This window comes from Epinephelus moara, chromosome 12 (assembly GCF_006386435.1).
Source record: "Epinephelus moara isolate mb chromosome 12, YSFRI_EMoa_1.0, whole genome shotgun sequence".
Classification (NCBI taxonomy): Eukaryota; Metazoa; Chordata; class Actinopteri; order Perciformes; family Serranidae; genus Epinephelus; species Epinephelus moara.
This window is the reverse complement of record NC_065517.1, coordinates 13365913-13388402: the sequence shown is the minus strand read 5'-3', so window position 1 is coordinate 13388402 and position 22490 is coordinate 13365913. Positions and strand designations below refer to the sequence as shown.

At 42.8% G+C, this 22490-nt stretch overlaps 1 protein-coding gene across 5 annotated transcripts in view; it reads left to right on the top strand.

The window, feature by feature from the left end:
* Positions 1–22490, top strand: part of hivep2a (HIVEP zinc finger 2a) — a 126937-nt gene that overhangs the window by 89955 nt on the left and 14492 nt on the right. For 2 of the 5 annotated variants that reach the window (XM_050058969.1, XM_050058970.1), the window contains 9 exons: positions 5174–5216; positions 10066–10140; positions 10253–11592; positions 12051–13936; positions 14168–14428; positions 14721–14889; positions 15079–15172; positions 15423–17214; positions 17388–17545. In XM_050058969.1, the coding sequence (XP_049914926.1) occupies positions 10602–11592; positions 12051–13936; positions 14168–14428; positions 14721–14889; positions 15079–15172; positions 15423–17214; positions 17388–17545 (5351 nt within the window). In that variant the 5' untranslated portion in view covers positions 5174–5216; positions 10066–10140; positions 10253–10601. Of the gene's footprint in view, positions 1–5173; positions 5217–10065; positions 10152–10252; positions 11593–12050; positions 13937–14167; positions 14429–14720; positions 14890–15078; positions 15173–15422; positions 17215–17387; positions 17546–22490 lie in introns of all 5 variants that reach the window. The other 3 variants (XM_050058965.1, XM_050058966.1, XM_050058967.1) reach the window with 2 other exon arrangements.

The window sequence follows — 22490 nt, the reverse complement described above, 5'->3', positions numbered from 1 at the left end:
TCTCTCTGTCCACCTACACATATAACCCAGAGGTGACAGCAACCAGCTCCAGCGCTTTCTCTGGAGGTTGTCAAAAAGGTCTCTGGGAAATGTAGGAAGTGAGGAACAGAAATAGAAGTGGAGGAGACAAGTTGAAGAGGAATGGGAATGGAGAAGGTGGTGTATTCCTATAAAACACTCCAGATTAAAATGTAAACAAAGACAAAGAGAATCCTTTGAGAGGCTGATTTTTTTTATCAGTAGGTAAATCCACATGTGTTTCTCTTCTGCAAACCCCCTCTTCAAGCTTATAAAGTTGCACACATGTCATGCTGGGTGCTTCCTGGTTAAACCACAACCTCCTGCTGTTAGCCTTCGCTGTAGCAGCTTGAGCTCAAGTGCCTTGCTCAAGGGGACACAGTAGGTGCAGCGGTGTAGAAGGAAGGCGGTGTTTCCACTCAGATGTGAGGCTCTTGCAAACAGCATACTTCACACATGACTTTTTAATTTTCAACACAAAGTTGCATAAAACTTTTACCTGGCCTGATGTAAGAAAGCAGGTATTGTAATATAACTGCTGAGCAAGTGTATTTTTATTTATAAAACTTCTGGCAGGGGCTGAAATTGGCCCTAAATTTTATTTGGACTGGCACCGGGAAGGTCTTAAAATGTTTTAAATTTAACTCTGCAGCGACCTGCAGTCAGCCGGCCTGCCTGCGGTTCACACACACATACTGTTTTTGTTTTCAGCAAGAAACTTAAAGGGGATGTTTTCTCTCACAACTGTTTTTCTTCACATTCGCTCACATGATAATAACACTGTCAAACCACAACGCTGTTTTCAAACCATAGAACTCGTTATGATTTTTAAATCAAAAGGTTAAAAGTGTTTGACTGATGCTTTTTTTTATTTAGTTCTATTTGTTGCCATTTTCATAGCTGTGACCGGAGGCATCATGTTTTCGGTATGTCCGTCCGTCCATACCATTCTTGTAAACACGATATCTTAAGAAGGCCTTGGGGGAACATCCACTTGGACTCACTGATGAACTGATTGGAATTTGGTGGTCAAAGGTCAAGGTCACCATGACCTTGCGTCCGTCTCATTCTTGTGGATGCAGTGTTTCAAGAACTTCTTTCTTAAATTTCTTAAAATATGGCACAAACAGCCACTTGGACTCAATGAAGAACTGATTAGAATTTGGTGGTCAAAGGTTAAAGGTCATTGCATTTTGTGGGTCATAATTTAAGAATTTATAGCCTAATTATGACAGAATTTCACACAAATGTCCAAAAGGATAAAATGATGAATCAATGACGTTTTCTAGATCAAAGGTCAAGATCACTGTGACATCATAATGTTCTGCAAAAACCCTTTTCTAGCCATTTTTCAACGCTATAACTCAGGAACAGGACACGTCAGATACTGAATTGGTGACACTAATCTTGAAACAGTGCTGATTGTGTCGATCTTTTTTTCAGAATTTTTTGTTTTAGAATTAAAAGCTTCTTTGCAGCAGCATCCATATTTGAAGCATTGTCTCCTGTCATGGTCACATTAACTGCTACATTTAAGCCTGGAGAGACATGGATGTAAATTCTAACTGCAACTTGACTGACGGAGTCACACAATCGTGAGACAGTTATTCCAGTTTGAAATGTTTTTTATGGCTTACATTTACATACTGTAGCTTTAATATTGTGAATATTGTTTTATTTACTTAGGTAGAGGTCCATCTTGGGCTTTTCCCCCTCTCCCTGCGCATTATTTTCCACATTATTATGTTTGATGTTTAACTTGTGGAAAATATACCGTATATAACTCAATGAATATACACATAAATAAATGATGAGGTGCACAAGGACGAGCCTGCTTCCAGACCTCTGTATTGCTGCCCACATCAGCAATTCAAATCATATAATCATTTCAGAGCTTTGTTGGGCCCGAGCCAGAGAAATAGTAACAGAAAAATGGAAACAAAAATGCCAAAAAATGAGAATGAGACAACCCTACTGCCAGACAGAAACCTCAATATTAGGCGATTCTGCAAAACCCTTTATTACCTTCAATCACAAATTGTTTTTCGTCCACTATCAGCAGTTAAAAATTGTCCTTTTTCCACTGTAGCTGGCAGCTGTGTTATAGTTAAAGGTAGCTGTACACTGTGGCTTTGGCAAATAAAATATGGATAAGGTATGATTGGGGTTAAGTGTTTATGAAAATTGGATGAGCTACATGCTAATCCTTAAACTCCACACCACCTGAATGTTGGCACTGGAATGCTGTTGTAATTAAATTTATGGAAAAAACATTTCTTAAATCAACATATGTGTTTGATCAACATGACAACCTTAAGATACCTGCTCCTACAAACCTTTACCTCAGCTTACAGAACAGATATGAGCATCTGATTATCAGGCTAAACCTGCACACTACCAAAGGTACATGTACAGATGAATGTAGGACAGTTAAAATACCTGGTTATTATGCCAGTAGATGGACCAATTCCCAATGCACACTTAACACACTCTCACACACATACACCCACTCTCAGTCCAGCTTATTGTTCCAGTAACTCCTGTCTCCCTCCAGGTAAAACAAAGGTAGTGCTTTAATGGAGGCGTGTGTGGTTTCAGTCCAGTTGGGGCCAAACAGAGCAGAGCCAAAAAACAAACACACTGCCAGCTGCCCTCCATCGCCCCTTCTCTCCCTCCCTGGCTGTATGAAGTGGTTAATCACTGAATGGAAACCATTAGTAACATGTTTCAATAATTTACACAGCGTCTGACCACCCAAAGTACCAGAACACTTCGCCTACCACTCAGAAATACGAACCCGGTCTTTGTGTGTGTGTGCGTGTGTGTCTAATCCATGCATACATGTATTTGGTATACAATAGTGATGGTACAGTAACCTGATATGAACTGGCATGACTCTCATCTTCACTGGCTACATCCCTTTTCAAACACTCTCTTACCTCACCTGAGTCCTTAATGCCTCTCCTTAGACTAACACCCTGAATCTGTAATATTTAGGTTTCTTTGGCATGTCCTCTTTTCCTAGTTTATATCCTTGTTCCCCTTTATTTAGTCTTTGTTTTCTCACCTATTTGCTTTATAAGACTCTTTGTTGTGGCCTTGTTCCCTCATTTGCAGCCTTCTTCTCTCCTTGGTCTTTGTTTTCTCATCTTAGTCCTGTTTAAGTCTTTTTGTCAAGTCCTTGTCCCCTCATTTGTTCCATTTTTAGGGGTACATATTGCTTTGGTCTTTGTTTCCTCAACTTATTCATGTTTTAGTTTCATTGTTGTGTCGTTGTTACCTAGTTTAGGTCCTTCTCTACTTTCTTTTGGTCTTTGTTTCCTCATCTTTTTCCTGTTTTGGTCCTTTTGTTGTGTCCTTATTCCCTAATCTGTACCCTTTATCCGTCTTTGGTCCTCGTCTCTTTCTTGTTTTAGTCTCCTCGGTTACTCTCCTGCATCCTTACTCCCTCACCTAAGCTCTTAACCTTCTTTATCCTTAATGTCTTGTGTTCTTGTTGGCTTTGTCTGTTCTTTGTTTCCTTGTCTATTTCCTGTTTTAGTTTCTTTGTTGTGTCCTTATTTCCTCATTGGTACCCAGTATCATTTCTGTAGTTTTTGTTTCCTTGTCTCTTTCCTGTTTTAGTCTCCTTGCTTATTCTTCTGTGTCCTTATTCCCTCACCTGAGTCCTTGATATCCTTTATCCTTACTCTTTTGTGTTCTTGTTCACTTGTCCTTTTCCTTTGCTTTTCGTATCTCTTTCCTGTTTCAGTCTTATTGTTGTGTGCTGTTTCCTAATCTGTACCCTTTTCCCCTTTCTTTGGTCTTTGTTTCCTCTTCTCTTTCAAGTTTTAGTCTCCTTATTCACTCTTCTGCGTCCTTCTTTCCTCTTCTTTAGCCTTACTGTTTTGTGACTTTGTTTTTGTACGGTTTTGGTCTCTTTGTTGTGTCCTTATTTCCTCATTTGTATCCTTCTCTTTTAGCCTCTCACTTGAGTTCGTAGTACACACTTTGTTGTGTCCTTGTTCCCTCATTTGTATCCTTTCTCTTGTGATTTTGTTAGTTTTTGTTTTGGTATTTTTGTTCTTTCTCCTGATTTCTCATCCTCCCTTCTGCATTCTTCTTTTTTTATGTGGTTTTCTTGTTCCCTTACTTGGATATGTGTTTCCTTTACCTACTTGTCCCCTTCTTGTCCTACTCTTGTAGTTTATTTGTTTCTGTCCTTTCTTTCTGTTATCTTTTCTTCAGTTTTCTTGTTCCCTCTCAGTTCCCCTCTCCTTGTCCTTTTTCTGCTTCCTTGTTCTGTATCCTTGTCCTCTTCCTAGCATCTATGTTCACTTGTGTATGTTGTCTTTTACTCTCCTTTTCCCTCCTCTTCAGCATAATTTTCTCCTTTGTGTACTTGCTCCCTCTCATTCATCCTAATTTCCATTTCCGCTCCGTAATTATGTCCTTTAATTGTTTCCTCTTTTGTGTTGTTGTTCCCTAGCCTGTTACTTAATTTACCTCATTTTCCTTCCTCTGTATCCCTGTATACTTTTTCCCTCCGTGTGTTTCCTCTATAGTGTCCCCTGCTCTATTCCCTACATGTCCCTTTCATTTACTGCATAGATGTCCTCTCATTTCTTCTTCTGTATCATTATTTTCTTTCTGTTTCCTTGTTTATTTTGTGTTCTGCTTATGGTTTTATGATTAGAAATATATTATGATGCATGCTGAGCAAAAGAACGGTAACAGACAGGGCAAGACAAACACATACACCCACAGACACACAAAGATACTTTCTCTCTGTTTTTGTGTCACAGGAATTCCAACCATTCCAGTTGGTATGCGGCACCCTGGCGGGCCAATTTAACAATAACTAGCCACCACACACACACACACACACACAGACACACACACAAAAACGCACACTCACAGTTATAACAGAAGCCAGCTCTGCCCTCGTCTGGGCCTTTTATTGAAAGTAAATGAGAGGCTTATCTACTGAATATCTGAGCAAGACATTTGATTATTGGCGTGTGTGTGACTGTGTGTGTGTCAGAGAGAAAGAGATGAATACATCACAACCCTTATCCGAAACACACACACTAGAAACACACACGCTGATAATGATACAAGGAGGGACAGGGATTTGCTCAAATGTTGATCTACTATCTTCTTGTCGTTTTGGCAGCATCATTCCCGACTGTCATTCCAATGAAGCAGGATGAAATGAGGTGAGGGAGCGAGAGAGAGAGAGAGAGAGAGAGAGAGAGAGAGAGAGAGAGAGAGAGAGAGAGTGAGAGAGTGCCTTCAGCCCAATAAGGATTGAAAAGCCTCCCACACACTCCATAGAGCATCTCACACACACACACACACACACACACACACACACACACACACACACACACACACACACACACACACACACAGCCTTCTGCTTGTACTGCATGGTTAATGCCCACACAGTATTCATACCTCCAGGGTTTGGGCATACAGTACGTGTGTGTGTGTGTGTGTGTGTGTGTGTGTGTGTGTGTGTGTGTGTGTGTGTGTGTGTGTAAGAGTGTACTTGTACATACCTGCATGCACCTCTTGAATCTCTTGTGTATCAACTCATTTCCATTTAACACCTGTGTTGTCAAGCACAAAAGGTCAGAAGAAAAGAAAGGGATACTGACACATGGTGGAGATGTTTTCCTTCTGCACTGCTGTATGAGGAACAGGTGTTTTGGAAAGGAAGCCATAGGACAAACCACACAAAACTGATTCGGTAAATACCCTGATACTTGCAACAAGAACATTTCATTGCTAACATTTTTGATCCAACAAGTGTCATCCTCAGAGATTTTTTGTTGGGTCCAAGAGTAGGGCTGCGTGTCGAGCCTCGATCCTTTTTTGTTACTATCCAAAATGTGTATTGAAAAGTATTGAAAAATGACATCATAAGTCTGTTCAGACTGGTTGTTTTCTTATTCCTTGATCTGTGTTTGATCCATGCAAAGTGTTTGTACAGCTGATTGGCGTCTTTTGTTAAATGAAAAAGAGGTTTTACAGTCATGTTGAGTTCATGCTTGACACAAAGTTAACAGCAGTGCCTTTGTAGATACTTACAACTTAGCTTCTGACTCATAGATCTACCTTGTATTGCAACCATTGATAGCTTCTCTACAACACTATAGGCAAGCATTGTTTCTTTAATCATGTTCTCAACAGTATTTTGGTCTACATTCTTTGTTACGTTCGCCAAGGAGGTAATATTTTTCAGTTGGGCTTCCTTGTTTGTTGGCAGGATTAAAAATGAGCACCAGCCACTAGCCAAATGCTGGTAAAATATGCAAGTGGCTGCTAGATTTGCTTCACTCACCAGCCAAAAAACAATTGGTAATCACTGAGTGGCTGTTAGATTTTGGAATCTGCCAGCCTCAGTGGCAGGTGGACAAAAAAAGTTGATTTCCAATCGTATTTGTTGGTAAGCAGAATTACAGACAAAGAAATGGCTTGATTTTTTTTAAGCTTGCTGAAAGGTTGTGGCATAGGACAAGGACAGACCTATTACATTTTGGAATGGATTTTTGGACATTTTAACATTTTGAGACAGGGCATTTGGACTTGGGGGAGGTCTGCACTCTCTGAGTTCCTTTCTAGTTTACTCTGTGGGCACTGGGTCACACACATAAGATGTTGTAAAAACGTCACACACGTCCCGTCCATGGTGCCGTCGTGCCGGCTCACACTTTTTACACTGACATCGATTCAGCACTGTTACTGCCTCTACTGCTGGCTTAAAGCCAAGACAGCCCCCTTCCATTCCATAATCGTACCTATTATACAGAACAGCAAGGCAGGGTAACGGCACACACATTCCCACCCTGAACAGGCAGTGCAAAAGGAGGTACTGTAACAAAGTCAGAGATTGTTCAATGATTTTATGGAGGTGTTTGTATTCACCTTACAGAACTGAGCAGTCAGATCCCAATGCCTGGTTAATGTTTTGGTGCAATCACCCCTCTGTTTAGAACTGCATGCCTGCGATTGGATAACTGAGGACACATTGTAGTGCTTGGATCATTCAGTTTGCCCACACATGAACACAAAAAAGAAACTTAGATCAGGTTATTCTAAGAAAAGCATGCAGTGGGTATAAAACACCACCTAGATCTATTTCCATGTCTATGAAAGCTGATCTGATCTCTGCTCCTTTATGTTAAGTAACTCCGGTTATTTAAAGCATTCTGATGAATCACTTTGTGTCAGTTTTTGAGTGTGTGTGCCTTACTATTTTTACCTCTGAGTAAAGCCTCTTGTTCTGACCTACCTACAACTTGGGTGTCTCGTCATGCCCTTTGCCAGCCTACACACACACACAAACAAACATTCAACTGGCACACACACTTCCCACGTTCATACACACTCACACACACACCAGTAGCTATGTCTCTCCTACGCACAGGAACTGGGGCAGGTTGTGCCGGTGCATGTATGAATAAAGCTTTATGTAAGCCATTCACTACACAGCTCCCACACACACTGCAGACAGCAACCATTCAACACTTTCCATTACAAAACCAGTCAGCCTTACATAAAGTTAAACTGGAGTTTAACCAAGAATTATCTGTGTGCCTTAAGGTCAAGCTCACTACTGGGTTATTATTGGTGTGTGTGTGTCAGGAGGTCAAATAGCTGTCCAAGTGTGTGTGATAGCACACGGTAAAGCTGCGACCCCAAACGGCAGCATCAGTCACAGTAAGTTTAAATTTTTTTGAGAGCTTCTTTGGACAGAGATCGGTGATCAGGAAGCTGTTTGGAATGAAATAACAGAGAGGTTGAACTCAGACTTTCAGTATATGTATATTTTGCTCTCTAGTTTGTCACTGTAGTCATCATGGGTGTGTGAAAAAGATCTTTTTCAAAAGTCCGTATCTAGTGGCAGAAATTACTTTGGTCAAAGCAGGTGACTTTGTGGCAAAGGACATAGAAAGGATGAAATATTTCCTGTTGTAGCCATTTTAAAAGAAAAATCCAGTCTTCAAGGACTTGAGCTACTTTGGAATAAGCTACACTTCCTTGTTTAGTCAAAACCCAGCACCATCATACTACATACCGTAGTCCTGAAAGACTATAAGAGGAAAGCTGAAAACATTCCTTCAGTTAAAAATTGTATGAATGCCTTAGTGATGGAAATGTTGTCGTTACCTCCTACAACAATCTGGGATCATCAACCTGGATCAGGGCTGGACGTACAGAAGACAAGACATGTTTATGTCCCCATGTTATCTTTTGTGGGTGTCAGATAGGGCTGCATATCAATGAGAATTATACTTGAAACCTTTATGGTGTCTACCGAAATAACCCAGTACCATGTGGTATCAAAACATCTCCACTCAGACAATACCTGCATTCAATCCTTTTTGTGCACCGGGTCTGATCTCAGGACACCAGGCCATTAAATGGTCCCAGCAAACTGACACTGAGACTAAAACGGCTTGACTCTGTCATTGATAATTGTTAGGTAACATCAGCCATGAGATGCCAACATTTAGCCATGTCACTGTGTTTGCGGCTGGGCAGACTCTCGCAATTGTCCCTGGCACGGAATTGGAAGTTTTTACACTAAAAGGTGTTTTTTTGTTATTTTCCCAAATACTGAATCTGTAGACTTAACACTTAACCTGACCATATTGAAATTCTTACACACCTGGCCTCATTTTTAAACTAACACAAACACTTATCTGCTACACTTTTTGGCACATCCCAGTCCCTGTATCTTTACTACTTCCTCTTTTATCTGTGTGTTGCATCAGTGAGCCATGACACTACGATACTAGTGTGTTTCACCCTTAGGGGAATTGAACCAGTTTGATGCCAAACTGAATAGCCATTGTTCTAACAGTCCTTTGGGTTGTAGACCACATTCTTGCACTCTTAACACCATGGAAAAAATAAAAATATGACCCAGGTCTGAGCTAATGTTTCTGGTGTGTGTTTGTGTGTGTGTAAGGGCGGGGGGGCTCCATGTGAAAAACACAAGGTAGCCCAAAGTTAACATTCCTGCTGCTAAGAATACAGCATGTTTTCCTCAATTGCTATTTATAGATCTCACGTTGGGCCCCCAGACACACACGTCATTGAGCCCTGCTTACCAGCACTGAGGCCACACTGTGTGTGTGTATATAGATGTGAATGTGTGTGTGTGTGTGTGTGTGTGTGTGTGTCGCAATCAGAGTGCGAGGGAGGTTGTTTAAACCTCCGAGATGAGGAAATACAAAGCAAAAATGCAACTTCAGCAGGCGTGTGTGTGTGTGTGCGCACGCTCTGCGACTCTCTGCCGTCAGGTGTTGGTGTGGTTGAGAAACGTTAAACAACGGAAACACACAAATACACTGGGTCTACTGCAGTGTTTGCAGTGCAGTTGCAATGCCTGTGAGTACCGTATGTATGTATGTGTGTGTGTCTCTTTTTGTTTCTGTGTGTGTGCTCTCTTGTTTGCCTTTAGATCGAGTACATACCAAGTTAGATCAAACTCAGACATCCAGGGAGGAAGGAAAGGTGCTAGCGCTGATGGCTGCTCTTCGACTTGGCCTTTTTGGACGCCTACACACATTATGACACTCCGACGTCACTTCCACAGTGCTATTTATAAGCCTTTGTGTCTTTTTAGGAACAGCGTGGGTTAGCTTTGCATCTGTGACTCACTGAGTGGAAGGAGGAGGGAGGGTGGGAGGGAGGGAGGGAGGGAGGAAGAAGGGGTGGAAAAGGCAAAAAGCACAGATGGATTCCAGTGTGAAGAAACTAACTGAGCAATCACTGACATTTGCATTCGCACATCAGGCATGTACTTGACAACTTAATGAGTCCTCGCTGTAAAACAAAGGATATTGTGTTGCGTTGCACTTAGCTGCCAGAACGTTACATCTTATTGTAAATTACTTAAAGGTTTCAACACAAAGTCAACTGAAAGTAAGAGAAACATGCTAGGCTGAAGGTTAACTTGTCATCTGTACCATCATTGAGTTTTGGATTGTATTATGGATAATGTTTGATAACAAAACTAATTGGATTTTTCTCTCTTTTGTTTTGATGCAGGTCTTTTGGTGAGAAAACTGGATGACTTTTGAAGCTAAAGAAAGAAGATCTACAAGCACTTTTCCCTGAAGAAAAGTTAGTATTCAGTATGTTAACCTTGATTTAGTGCAGCTATTTTATACACTGTTAAATTAAAATGTGCTTCACAAGTCCACAAACATGTTTTTTCCTTTTGTGCCCTCTCCAGATCACTCAAGGATTCTTCTGCCTTTAGATGAACTGGACAGAAAAACAACGCACAGCAACGTTAGTGTTTACAAAATGGGAAAAGGCGAGAAACATTTCTGATGTTATCCACTAAAGCTCCCCTTTTATTTCCACTTCCTGATTCCCGTTTTCAGCCTGGCTATACAATCAGTCTATTTCGGCAATGGACGGGTACTTCCTGTTTCTGTGAACTTGTCGGCAACCCTCAAAGGTTCAGCTATCATGCCTGGTAGTTTTGGGACCTTGTAACCCTCCAGAACCTACCCTCCCAACTCCCCCACCATCCCCTCCCTCCTCCCTCTTCTAACCCACAGAAGAGCCTCACCAAAATGGAGGCTCGTGAATCAGCTGCCGCTGGGCAGAGATGCTCAAGTAAGGAACCAGTGAAGGAAAAGGCGCCTCTGCAAAGAAAGTGGGCATCAGAGCCCTCTGCTACCACCAAACGAAGCACTTTTGCTGACCCAGAGGCAAAACACCGCGAGAGTTTGCCGTGTGGTGCTACGGGGGGATCAGCACCCCAGCAGAAGTACGCAATCACAGGGAATTCTGGGAAGCTGCTATCTGGACCTTCTGCAGTTGGGGCCATGGGAGGTCCACCATCTCAAGACCCCCAAGGGCCCTTTGCTCAGGGGTTTCCAAGGGGATACTCCTACCAGCTTGGCCAGCCGTACCCTCAGCACCCTCAAACTGAGCGCTTCCTCTCAGGAGCCAAACCCCAGCCAGGTCTAGAGCCTCATGCCTGGCCTTTTGCTGGCCAGTTGCCCTCGGATGACCTGTACCCTGTAGGACACCCAGGACACACTCATCCTCATGGGGCTGGGGCAGGGAGGTTTCCTCGCCAGAAATCTCCCAGTTTACCCAGCTCATTCGGACAGTATTCTCAATCAGGCCCTGAGCCTGGAGAGGAGGGCTATAGCAAAAAAGAGCAGAAGCCGAAAAAGCCTGGTAAGTACATCTGTCACTACTGTGGTCGAGCTTGCGCCAAGCCCAGCGTCTTGAAGAAGCACATCCGCTCACATACTGGAGAGAGGCCATATCCTTGTGTACCCTGTGGCTTTTCCTTCAAAACCAAGAGCAACCTTTACAAACATCGCAAGTCCCATGCTCATGCCATCAAGGCTGGACTCGTACCATTTTCAGAGCTAGCAGTGGCCCGCAGCGGGGACATGGACCAGGCATCCCCAGTGGGTGAGGCCGAGGTCCATTCAGATGGAGAGCAGAGTACCGACACAGATGAGGAAGGTGTGGAGGGCTCCACCATGCTGACGGACAAAGACAGCCCCATCCCACAGATCCCATTTGAAGCTGACAAAAATACAGGTAATTTCCCCCCAACAATACACATTTTTTGCTGATGTTTTGATGTTTTAACCACCTTGAGAATCAGCCATAGAAAACCTTAAGATGCGTAACGTTGTGCTCACTACAAGTCCTTTTGTTTTTTTAAACACCCTGTCTCTAACTTCTGGGTACTTTCACAAATCTGTCTCAGTGAAATCAATAGATGTGAAGATATTTGATATATAAACTATACTTGGTATGGACTTAAAACCTAAACAATAATAAATATATATATATATATTGTCAGTTTTGAAGGAAAAAGTCAGTTTACAGTTATACATTTAAAATTTTATTTTTTACTGCATGCTTCCTAACTGCACTAAACTGCACTCAGTCACTGACTAGATGTCTATATTTTCTGTGCAGAATTTTACCCAATCCTAATCTGCTATTTTGTACTCTACATTAATCTGTATCATGCTCCAATCACTGTGTAGGTGGTGTGGAACCAGCATATGCAGACTCAGCTGAAGAGCTGCTCGTGGGGTCCATGAAAGTGCCTATTCTTATTGTACCCAAGCCTGGGGGAGTCCCCTCCACAGGGATGGAGTGCCCGCCCTTTCAGGACATAAAGGGGTCACACCATATGTTGGCATCACATGCTGGTGGAAGGGCGCATTCACTGGATGACTCCCCCACCATCAAACAGCGTTTGGCCTTGAGGCTGAATGAGAAAAAAGGCCAGGACTCTGACTCTGCCATATCTCAGTCCCTGAACCTCCTCAGTCCTCACAGTAAAGGCAGCACAGACTCTGGCTACTTTTCACGTTCTGAGAGTGCAGAGCAGCAGATCAGCCCTCCAAATACTAATGTCAAGACGTACGAAGAGATAATGTTTGGTCGGACTTGGTACTACCGACCCAACTCCAGATCCAGACAGTCTATCGCAGTGGGCATAGCAGAGGCAGACCCCAGCCTGGCTAGCTTAAAGCAAACAGGTGCTATTTTGGACATGGGGAAGATAGCTGAGGATCATATCTGTTTCAGAGGGGATGTAGGAGTCTCTGGAGATCCCAAGCAGTATCCAACAGGACCCTGCCAAAGCAGTACGGGGCTCCTGGAACCTCCATCAGATTCTGGACATCTAATTAGGAGTAACTCCATGCCAACTTCCTCCCCTCCAAACCTTAGTGTCCCCCCAAGTGGGATTAGAGGCAGCCACTCTTTCGATGAGATGATGACATCGGACGATGTGTTTTACCCACCAGGGCGCAGACTCAGAAGACAGGCTGCATTTGAACACTCAGCCAACGAAGCCCATGTAGGAGAGGCTGAGGGCTGTGGACACATGCCCAAGAATTTAGCTTCATCTCTGGGTATGAAGATTGGTGAGCGCAACCCAGGAGTCCCAGAGCACATAGCCTACAGCCCATATGGTACTAAAGTTAGCATGTCAGAAATAGCCACAAGAAAAAGGAGGAAAGAGAAGAGTGTTGGGGATGAAGAAGACAGCCCTGGCCACTGCGACAGTAGCTGTAGTGGTTCAGTGGAGATGATAGGGGACTATGAGTTTAAACAAGGTAGTCTAGATGGGTCAAGAGCCACCCCAACAGGGAAGGGCTCTCTTCACAGTGCTCACAGCCAGTCTGACAGCTTTGATACATGTGCCAGCATGTGCTCTGAGGACATTGCACTATTTCCTGATTCTGAGGGCAGGAAGGCAGCTGGAAATGTCATATCAGTCATCCAGCACACTAACTCCCTCAGCCGGCCAAATTCATTTGAGAAGTCAGAGTCCTTTGAGCAGCCAGGATATCAGCCATCAGATAAAGCTCCATCTAGCCAGTACTCTGAACAGTCCGACTCAGAGATCTTTGAAGATGCTCTGAGTCCTGAATCTGCCCTACTGAGGACAGAGAGCATGGAGCAACAGCTGCAAAGTGACAGTGACCTGGCCTCCCTCTCATCTTCATCAGCTGCAGCCTCACCTGGCCAGCCTTATCACATCCCTCACAAGTTAGTGCGACAACCCAACATCCAAGTTCCTGAGATCAGGGTGACGGAGGAGCCAGACAAGCCTGAGAAAGATACAGACGCTCCAGTGTCCAAGGAACCGGAGAAGCAGCCACAGCATGTGGAGGAGTTCCAGCTGCCACAGAGGAGTGACACACTCGCCCAGATGCCATCGGAAAAGCTACCACCCAAGAAGAAGAGGCTGCGCCTGGCAGATATGGAGCACTCATCAGGGGAATCAAGCTTTGAGTCAACCTGCACCAGCCTTTCTCGCAGTCCCAGTCAGGAGAGCAACCTGTCCCACTCCTCGTCCTTCTCTATGTCCTTCGACAGAGATGAAGGCCTCAAGTCCGTCTCACCCACTAAACAGGTACCCCATTTATGTTTAATACTTTGAAGTATCTTAACTACCCTTCCATCAGTTTTAGTAGAACTGGTCCTGCAGTAGTTACAGTACATTTCTGTAGTGTTACTGTACTTGTACTTGTATTTGTAATGGCTCTTAGGGGTGTGTTGTGCATCACCTATAATAATTAGTTTACCAATAAGTCCCAAAAAGGTGGACAAATTATTAACTATTGTCTTTGCAATTCTGAACCAGGATGACTCGTTGGCATCTGGGGGTGGACCTAAGCAGTCCGAGTTCCTGACGGTACCTGGCAGTGGTCATTCAAGCCACCACCAGCAAAGGGAGATGAGGAGGTCTTCATCCGAGCAGGCACCTTGCACGCTGCCCACAGAGTTGCCTGAAATGCGCAGCAAATCCTTTGACTATGGAAGCTTGTCCTCCTCCAGACAGGGAGAGATATACTCCAGTGCTTCTGCAATGAAGGAACGCCGACGTGGATATCTTGTCCGACAGGTAGCGTGTAAAACTCCCTGTAAAAAAGTGGACTGCATGTTCTAGTTGGTCATTTAGATCAAACTTCATGTGCTGATTGTTTTTAAGTTTGGGCACCTAAGTACCGTGACCTAAATGGTGGAGAAAGAATGGGGCTCAGTGAGGGTCCAAAGCACAACTATAAACTGGTGTCCTTTCACCTCCACCTACTTCATCCATATTTCCTACACTTATCTGACACACTTAGCAAGTATCACTACATTTAATTTCATAAGGACTGACAAATGCTCCTGCTTATGAATACATTTGACAGGCTTCACTGAGTGTCTACCCAGAGGCAGTCGTCCAGGAACCAGGGGCTGCTGAGATGTCAATCAAACAGGAGAGTCTGGAACATGGGGCATGGCCTGGCCCAACAGGATCCCCTCACAGCAGCAGCGATGTAGCCAGCAGAACCAAGAGAGTTGGCAGTAGCACTGGTGGTAAGTCTTATATTACAGCACTGTAACTATGTTGTCGGAGTTCGAAGTGTTTGGACCACATTCTACCCACTTAGTTAAACATTTGATGTTGCAAAATATGGGAATAGCATATGGGATTTTTTTGTGGGACATATTTTATTTCAAAGTACATCACATACAGTACAAAATATTTTTATGTTTTACACACAGGTTTAGGATCTCACCAACACCACCAGCACCACCAGCATATCCTCCAGCAGAGTATCAGTGAGGACAGCCTGCAGGATGAACCTCTCTATGGCAGGTAAGAAAATCTGGGTTTCCCAATGCAGTCCTAAAATCAGTAATAGCTCTTCTTATTAAGCACTGACGGGTTGGACAAAACTCGGAACAATACGCAATGCAAATTCACCATTTTTTTTTTTGTTTGTTTATGAAGCTTTTAACAATTGCATGTGCTGCTTCTCCAGCTGGTACTACCATCATTTATCATCTTTTATATTATTAGTAATACTTGATTTGAAGAAAATAAGGGTATTCAAATTTTACTCCAGGTCCCATCAGCATCGCCTGCAGGCCCAGGGCTCATCGTCTGAGGGAGAATATCCAGGTCATGATGTCATAAATAAGGAAGTGATCCAGTACTCGAGTGGTCCCCCCTTCCTTTCCTACCAGCAACCAGGTCTGTTCTGGAGTCAGGAGGCCGGTCAGACACCCAGACAGCAACTGACCCTTCAGGCCCAACAGCAACTCCAAAAACTCCACATCAGATCACCAGGCTCCCTGCCTGGACACCCACTCCACAAACAACAACCCCTCCACTCCTTACAGCAAATCCATGATCAGCAGCCACATGATGGAAAATCAGAAAACTCAAGCTCTCAGATGTACCCTGCCTCTTTCTCATCTCGGACCTCTCCCATGTCCCAGCAACAACAGCAAAACTTTGCTTCTCTCTCCTCCAAGCACTCCTTGCCCAGTTCCACCACTGCCTCCATGCTTCTGCAGCAGGTCCAACCTGTCTTTGCCACCCAGAACCTGGGCTCCCAAGCCTCTCTGCCGGGTATGCTGGTTCCTGTGCGGATCCAAACCCATGTGCCATCATATGGTAGTGTTATGTATACCAGTGTTAGCCAGTTGATAGCTACCCATGGCAGCGGTGCACAAGGGGTAGGCTCAGCCAGGCCAAGCGGTGCTGACAACACCAACATGTCTCCTCCAGTTGGTGCTGTGAGTGTTAGCAAACCACCTGGAGGAATTGGAGGAGGCATAAGTGGGACAGGTTTCAATCTAGCGCACTTCCTTGGACAAACCGATGGTTCAGCATTGCGCTTCCCACCCTGGAAGACTCCAGATTCACTACCAGAGCAACGCGTGAACACAGGGATCCCACTGTCACTAACCTCAGGCACCATATCCACCACAGACGCCTCAGGATCTGGCATTGGAGGCAGCAAGCGCATGCTCTCCCCCGCCAGCTCTCTGGAGCTCTTCATTGAGACTAAGCAGCAGAAAAGAGTGAAGGAGGAGAGGATGTATGGACAGATTGTGAAGGAGATGAGTGCAGTGGAGCTGAGTGGAACTGAAAGCAGTAGCAAGCCTGAAAAAGGGCAGGGCAGAGGTCAGCGAGCTCTTCTGAAGAGTGAAGACTCCAGTGGTGAATCCGAAAGGATGTCCTCTTCTCCTCCACTAAGTGACTTCCCCATTGCCACCAAGATTGCCATTCCCGTCCGTTCCTCTGCCCCCCACCTCCCTGATGTCCCCCGGGCTGAGAGCTTCACTCCTCCTCTCCAGATTGTGACAGACCGGTCTCCAGTTTCAGGTGGTCGGGACTCTCCGGAGGAGCTTGATGTGGACGATTCGGTCCCAGAGCCCAGCTCCAGCCCCCAGTCCATGATGTCCTCCAACGATGCAGAGGACACTGAGAACACAAATCAGCCTACACCTAGTAAAATCCCTGTCAGCATGCTAGTTCAGCTAGCTACCAACCAAAGCGCAGGATTATCCGGAGCAGTGGGCCAGACTCTGCTAGTCACGGATGTAGCTGATGTCCAGCAATTTTTCCAGTTCCCAAGCCTGCGCACTATGAGCAGAGTCAGCTGGTGTTTCCTGAACTACACCAAACCCAACAGCATCCAGTCTGCCTTGCACAGCTCCGTCTACAACTCATGGTGCATAAGCTCATACAACCCCAATCCTCTGAACCTCAGCACAAAGGCTGCGCTGGCCCTGCTGAGGTCCAAACAAAAGAGAAACACGGATCTGATATACTCAACCGCAGCCATGTCGCCACCCAGCTCTGGAAAACTGGTGTCCTCTGTGGCCTGGAAGCTGAGGTTTGATCAGGTATGCCCTATAATGTGAAATATCACTCAAATGATACAAACATACAGAATATAACATTTCACTGTGCATGCATGGATGCTAACTCAGAGAAACATAAGCACAGGAGGTATGAAAAGTTAATTCATGCTGCCTCTCTCCTTCCTTTCCTCCCTCTTCTTCTCTTGTCTCTGTAGTTGAAACCAGAGCTGATGCCAGTTGATGTCAGTAATTTCGGAAGGAAGATGAAGGGAGTGGTGTCGTGGGACCGTTCAAAGGAGGAGCAGGTAGAGAAGGAGGTCTCGGTCAAACAGCCCGCCACCGAACCAACCCGCATCAAGATCTTCGAAGGCGGGTACGTCCTGCAAATACACACACCTGTCCAACAACTTTGGTCCAGTAAAGTGACAGAAACAATTATACATTTGACTTATGTCATATTAAAAGTATAGTGACTGAGATGAATACGCACATATATTTTCTGGGAGCATTGGATAATAATTTTGCCTACATGAAAGCTGCATGATATATAGGACATTTGCCTTTTAAAGTATTTAAATGTGGTTCCTGCTGTTTGACTTTACAGTAGATCACATCACACATATTCTAGAGTTTGTTTCATCCTTCCTTGGAGACCAGTGGGGTAAGAGGAGGGAGCAGCTTGAAAGTCTATTACTGAAAGTCTATATGAGTCTATTTATTTTTCTGTGACTGGGAATGGGCTTTACTACTGGAATTTAAATTGTCTGTTAAATAATTCAAATGCTAATGAGGCTTGAAAGTCGATAATCAAAGGAAAAAGTTATAAAGACAGACATACGTAGAAATCCATCATTTATATTTGGTATGATTGTATCAGTGTTTTCCCAGACACAAGCTACATCTTCATTATCCATGCCACAGAAATCATGGTTTCTTGTCAGTTATTTGTTTGTTTGGGTTTTTTCACAATATTTCACTATACAGAGTGTCAGTGACATCTGGTGCACAGATAGCACTTTGGTTGAGGAATAGTTGGTTTAATTTTGACAGTGATTTGGATCTGGGATTTCTAACATTACCAGTTGAAAGTGAGAGTCTGGAAACTTGATTCCAAACCAATATGGTGCTTTTCAGAGTCAAGAATCAGTCAATCAACATTGCTGATTAAAGCAAGGTCTGAGTTTGATCGCAAGCCCAGTATTGCAAGACGTTTTCCCTCTCTCTTATTGGAGTATCATTAATTGTACAAACATTATTATCCATAATATATCACACCGTTACGGGGAGCTTTAATTAAGATTTGAACTTAAAGACAAAACTTATGTAAGAAAGAAACAACAGCAGTAAAATTGTGAGAAGAAGAGAAATGTATCAAGAAGTAAAACCAAAAATAAAACCAGGTGATTACCGGTTTTACTTAAGAGATGTACCTAATTCTATAAGCCTCAGATTCACAGGCAAAGAGCTGCAGAAGCCTTGATGGCAGAAGCCTGGTCAGCTTTTGATTTTCAGCTGAGATTTAACAACAGTAGGTGAAACCCAACATGAGGATCTCAGACTAAATACAAACCTCACAAAAAAGACAACAAAGGTCTCAGACTCACAAAATACTGAGCTGTCTGATTATGTTTTATCCTTACAGCTCAATATTAAACAAAAATGAACACAGATGACCTTTGTATGAACTATAAGGACATTTGTTTCAGCATGGTTAATCGGAAAATCTTCTTAGGTATAAAAAAAAAGTAGACTTATCCTTTTACAACCTATTCTTTGGGCTTAATTTGTGCCTGTGAGAGTCAGGCCAAGAGCCTGAGCCTGGTAAACCCATCACAGGCTAACGACTTGAGCTGCATCGCTGTAATTGGACGTCGGCTTTCATAATTCTTGCTCTCACTTTTATAGACTGGTGTGAAGTGGGATCTGTCCCTCATTAGTTGTATTTTAAAGGCTTTTTCACACTGTTTTTCTAACATGGGCAACTGTAGTATTTATTTGTTTTGTTTATGTTATTAAGAAAAGTAGGACTTAATATATTTTATTGGATTTCTTTTATATGTATTTGACTCTTTTTTTGCATTTTATAACAAGAATTTCACTCATAACAGCATAGTGTTCATTATTTTTATGTTTTATTATTTGATAGTGACCTCAGAGCATTACTAAAGTCTCAGTACCATAACTACAATATATAGCCTTCCACTGATACTGAAAAATTGAAACTTTTGTCAGTGTTTTGACTGATTTTCATGATTTAAAAAAAGTTTATTTCTACATGAGGTAAGAGCTTTTTCTGGATGTACAAATAAACATTCAGATTAAATACACAGTTAAAGTGCAAACCTAGAAAAGATAGATGCAGAACACAAGAGGTGTGTTTTCATCCACTTGTTTTTATGCAGATATCTGCAGATCAGGATGGATGCTTGTAAGACACATATGCATACACAGGGCTGTTAACGGAACTTCTCCAAGTGCAGCTCTAATATTAGTTGTTCAGAACTCTCTGTTCACATTGTCCAGTGTGCTTGCCGGTATTTTACAGCATATATTGTTTTCTTTCATTTGAGGATTGACTGGCAGTCTTTTAATAAGCACCACCTACTGCCTTTCTCTATGAATCAGCTCCCTGTACTTGCATAACAGGAGTGTATGGAGAAGCACATACATTTGCATTTTCTCTTGCAGCTTTTCAAAAAATCCAGGTAACATTTGCATTATATTTAGATGGAAACCCAACTATTGTTAGCTCAAGAAAAATTATTGCAAACCATGAGTGCCACTGAGTATCAAGTACCAGCACCTGGCAATGAATGTCTGTTTGGATCCGTTCTCGTCTTTTCTTATTTTTTTGGGATTTAGATGAATTTTTTGCCAATTTTTGAAGGAATTTGTACGAAGACAGGTTCATATATATACTGCATGTTGCTGTTGGTGCTTGTAGAGATCTGTTGTGTGGTGAGATCATTTTCTACTTGACCAAGATGAGTTTGGTTTTTAATTGTGAAACACTAGCCCCTTTTACTCTGCCAGATTTTCTGCGAATGTTGGGCCGTTTTGCCGACAAGCCGCGAGCGTTTAGACACACAGAGCACATTGGCGAGTTGATCCGTGGTGCCCAATTTTCCGCCTCGTTTAAAAAGAGAATCGCTGAAGGACTGACCAGCGTGGCTTCCCTCCCACGTCACTGTTTATGTCACATGCTGAGCTACACGTTTTGTTACTTGCTCACGCCCCCCATTGCCCCGAAAAAGGCGCATTCTGTATAAACAAAAGTAGGTAGGCGGCATTTTGCTGCACTCCCCGATTTTGTTTTTATACTGCCAATGCTGAAAGAAGACTGATTGGGCTTTCCTGCAAATTTGCACAATTCCTATCTTAAAAGGGCTACTGACTGTGATTGTGTGAAAGCTACAAAGTGATCTGATATCGATTTTGATTTTTAAGGTTTTGCTTGATAGCAGTTGAATCAAGAAGAGCCTTTATTATTAATTATCATATTATCGAAGTCATATAAAGCATATTTTCCACACAGAAAGCACCGGAATGTGTCCTAAAATGTACATTGAATGGTCAAATAAAGGTTGTATGAGCGAGTTAAAGCTAGAAACCTCTTTAGTTGGAGACTTTCCTACAGTATCATAATGTTTTATAGTCTTACAGTAGAGCCAATAAGACCAAGGTTACTGAATGGAACAGACGGTGCAGACACACACAAACATGCAAATAACTTTACGCACACACACACACACACACACACACAAACATGCAGGGAGTTATTAAATGCAGCAGACAGTGAAGTAATTCTCTCTTGTCCCCAAAGGACACTTTAGAAGCAATAAGTGGATAAAAGCATACAAACAGGGCAAACAGGCAAAGACACACACACATATACACATGCACTTGCATAAACAGTATGCATGCAAGTAATAAGCAAGCAGACGCACAAAAACAGCAGGAAAAAAAGAAGAAAAAAAAGACAGGATCTAAATTTCTCTGGATGAAAGAAATCCACAAAGTGCAAGTTTTGGCAGGGGAAAGAAATCCATTACTTCTCTGTGTCTCCCTTGAAAGTTTCAGTAGTTTTGAAAGAGAATCTGGTTTATGATCTTACCGTGTGCTATGAATAAAATAGAATAAAACAAAATAATCATCATAATTCATTTTCATAACTGGCCGCAGCTGTGTAAACGTCTCAAACTCAGACAAGCGTTCAGAGGTATTTCCCACTCGGCGGCGCAGTTGAAAGACAAATTCACCCTCGCTGATGCAGACGGATTGTTTGATGTACCTGATATTTGACCTTCTTTAACACATGAGGCCCTGAACTACCCATTACCTACTCCTCCAGCCGCTGCAGACAGGACAGGAAACTCCACAGCTCACCAGCCGCTCTCACTATTTCACCACAAAGAAAATAACTTTTTTTCGCATTTAAAAAAGAAAAAAAAAAAAGAAAAAAAGCAAACGTGATGCTTCTGCTGCAGAGGAAAGGCAGACTAAATTTACCAGCATTTGACTGGTGGTTGGTGGTAATTTCTCTCCATGACAGACAGACTCACGCAGACATCCACTGATCCTGCTGCCAAGTGTCCGCTGTTTCACTCGAAACCTCTTTTGGGATAGAAAATCATGTCTGACAGCGATGGGGCTTTTTTTAAGTCTTGTAAAAGAATAAGTGGAACTGGAGGACTGTGGTTATCTTTTTTTTTTTTTTTAAGAAAAAAAGACCAGTATAAAGACAGTGAACAAACCCAATGGTGGAATACTGCATTGTTTCTCATTTTAGCTTCTGAACCCTTAAACAAAGAAATCTCTGCTACAGTTATATGTGTGTGTAGGTTATGACCAGGTCTACTAAAGGGAGATCTTTTATCTCATGTAATTTAAATGCTTCCTAGAGGCGTGTACAGGTAAATGTATCCAGTAATTCAGGAAAAAGTTAGAGGAACATCTGAAAAATAATATTATAATAAGACTGGGTATCAAAAATGTTTTACGCTTTCCTGATAGTTTAACCTCTGTCTTGAGACTGGAGATTTGTCATACCCTGTGAGTCTGATTATATATCATATATATGAGCCATTAAGTAACAGGAAATTTTAGTATGGAAATGCCAAGACATATTTGAGGATATTTCATTCTGAGAGCACTGACAAGTTTATTTTTCAGCTCTAAAATGTCCCTCTCAGCACACATCTTGGTCACAATTCTGTAAGAAACAAATCTAAGATACCCTTATCAGTTTTATAAAACATTAAATATCAATATTGTCCTGGCTTGAAAAAATTAAAGTTGTAGTAGTCAGTCAGGTTTAA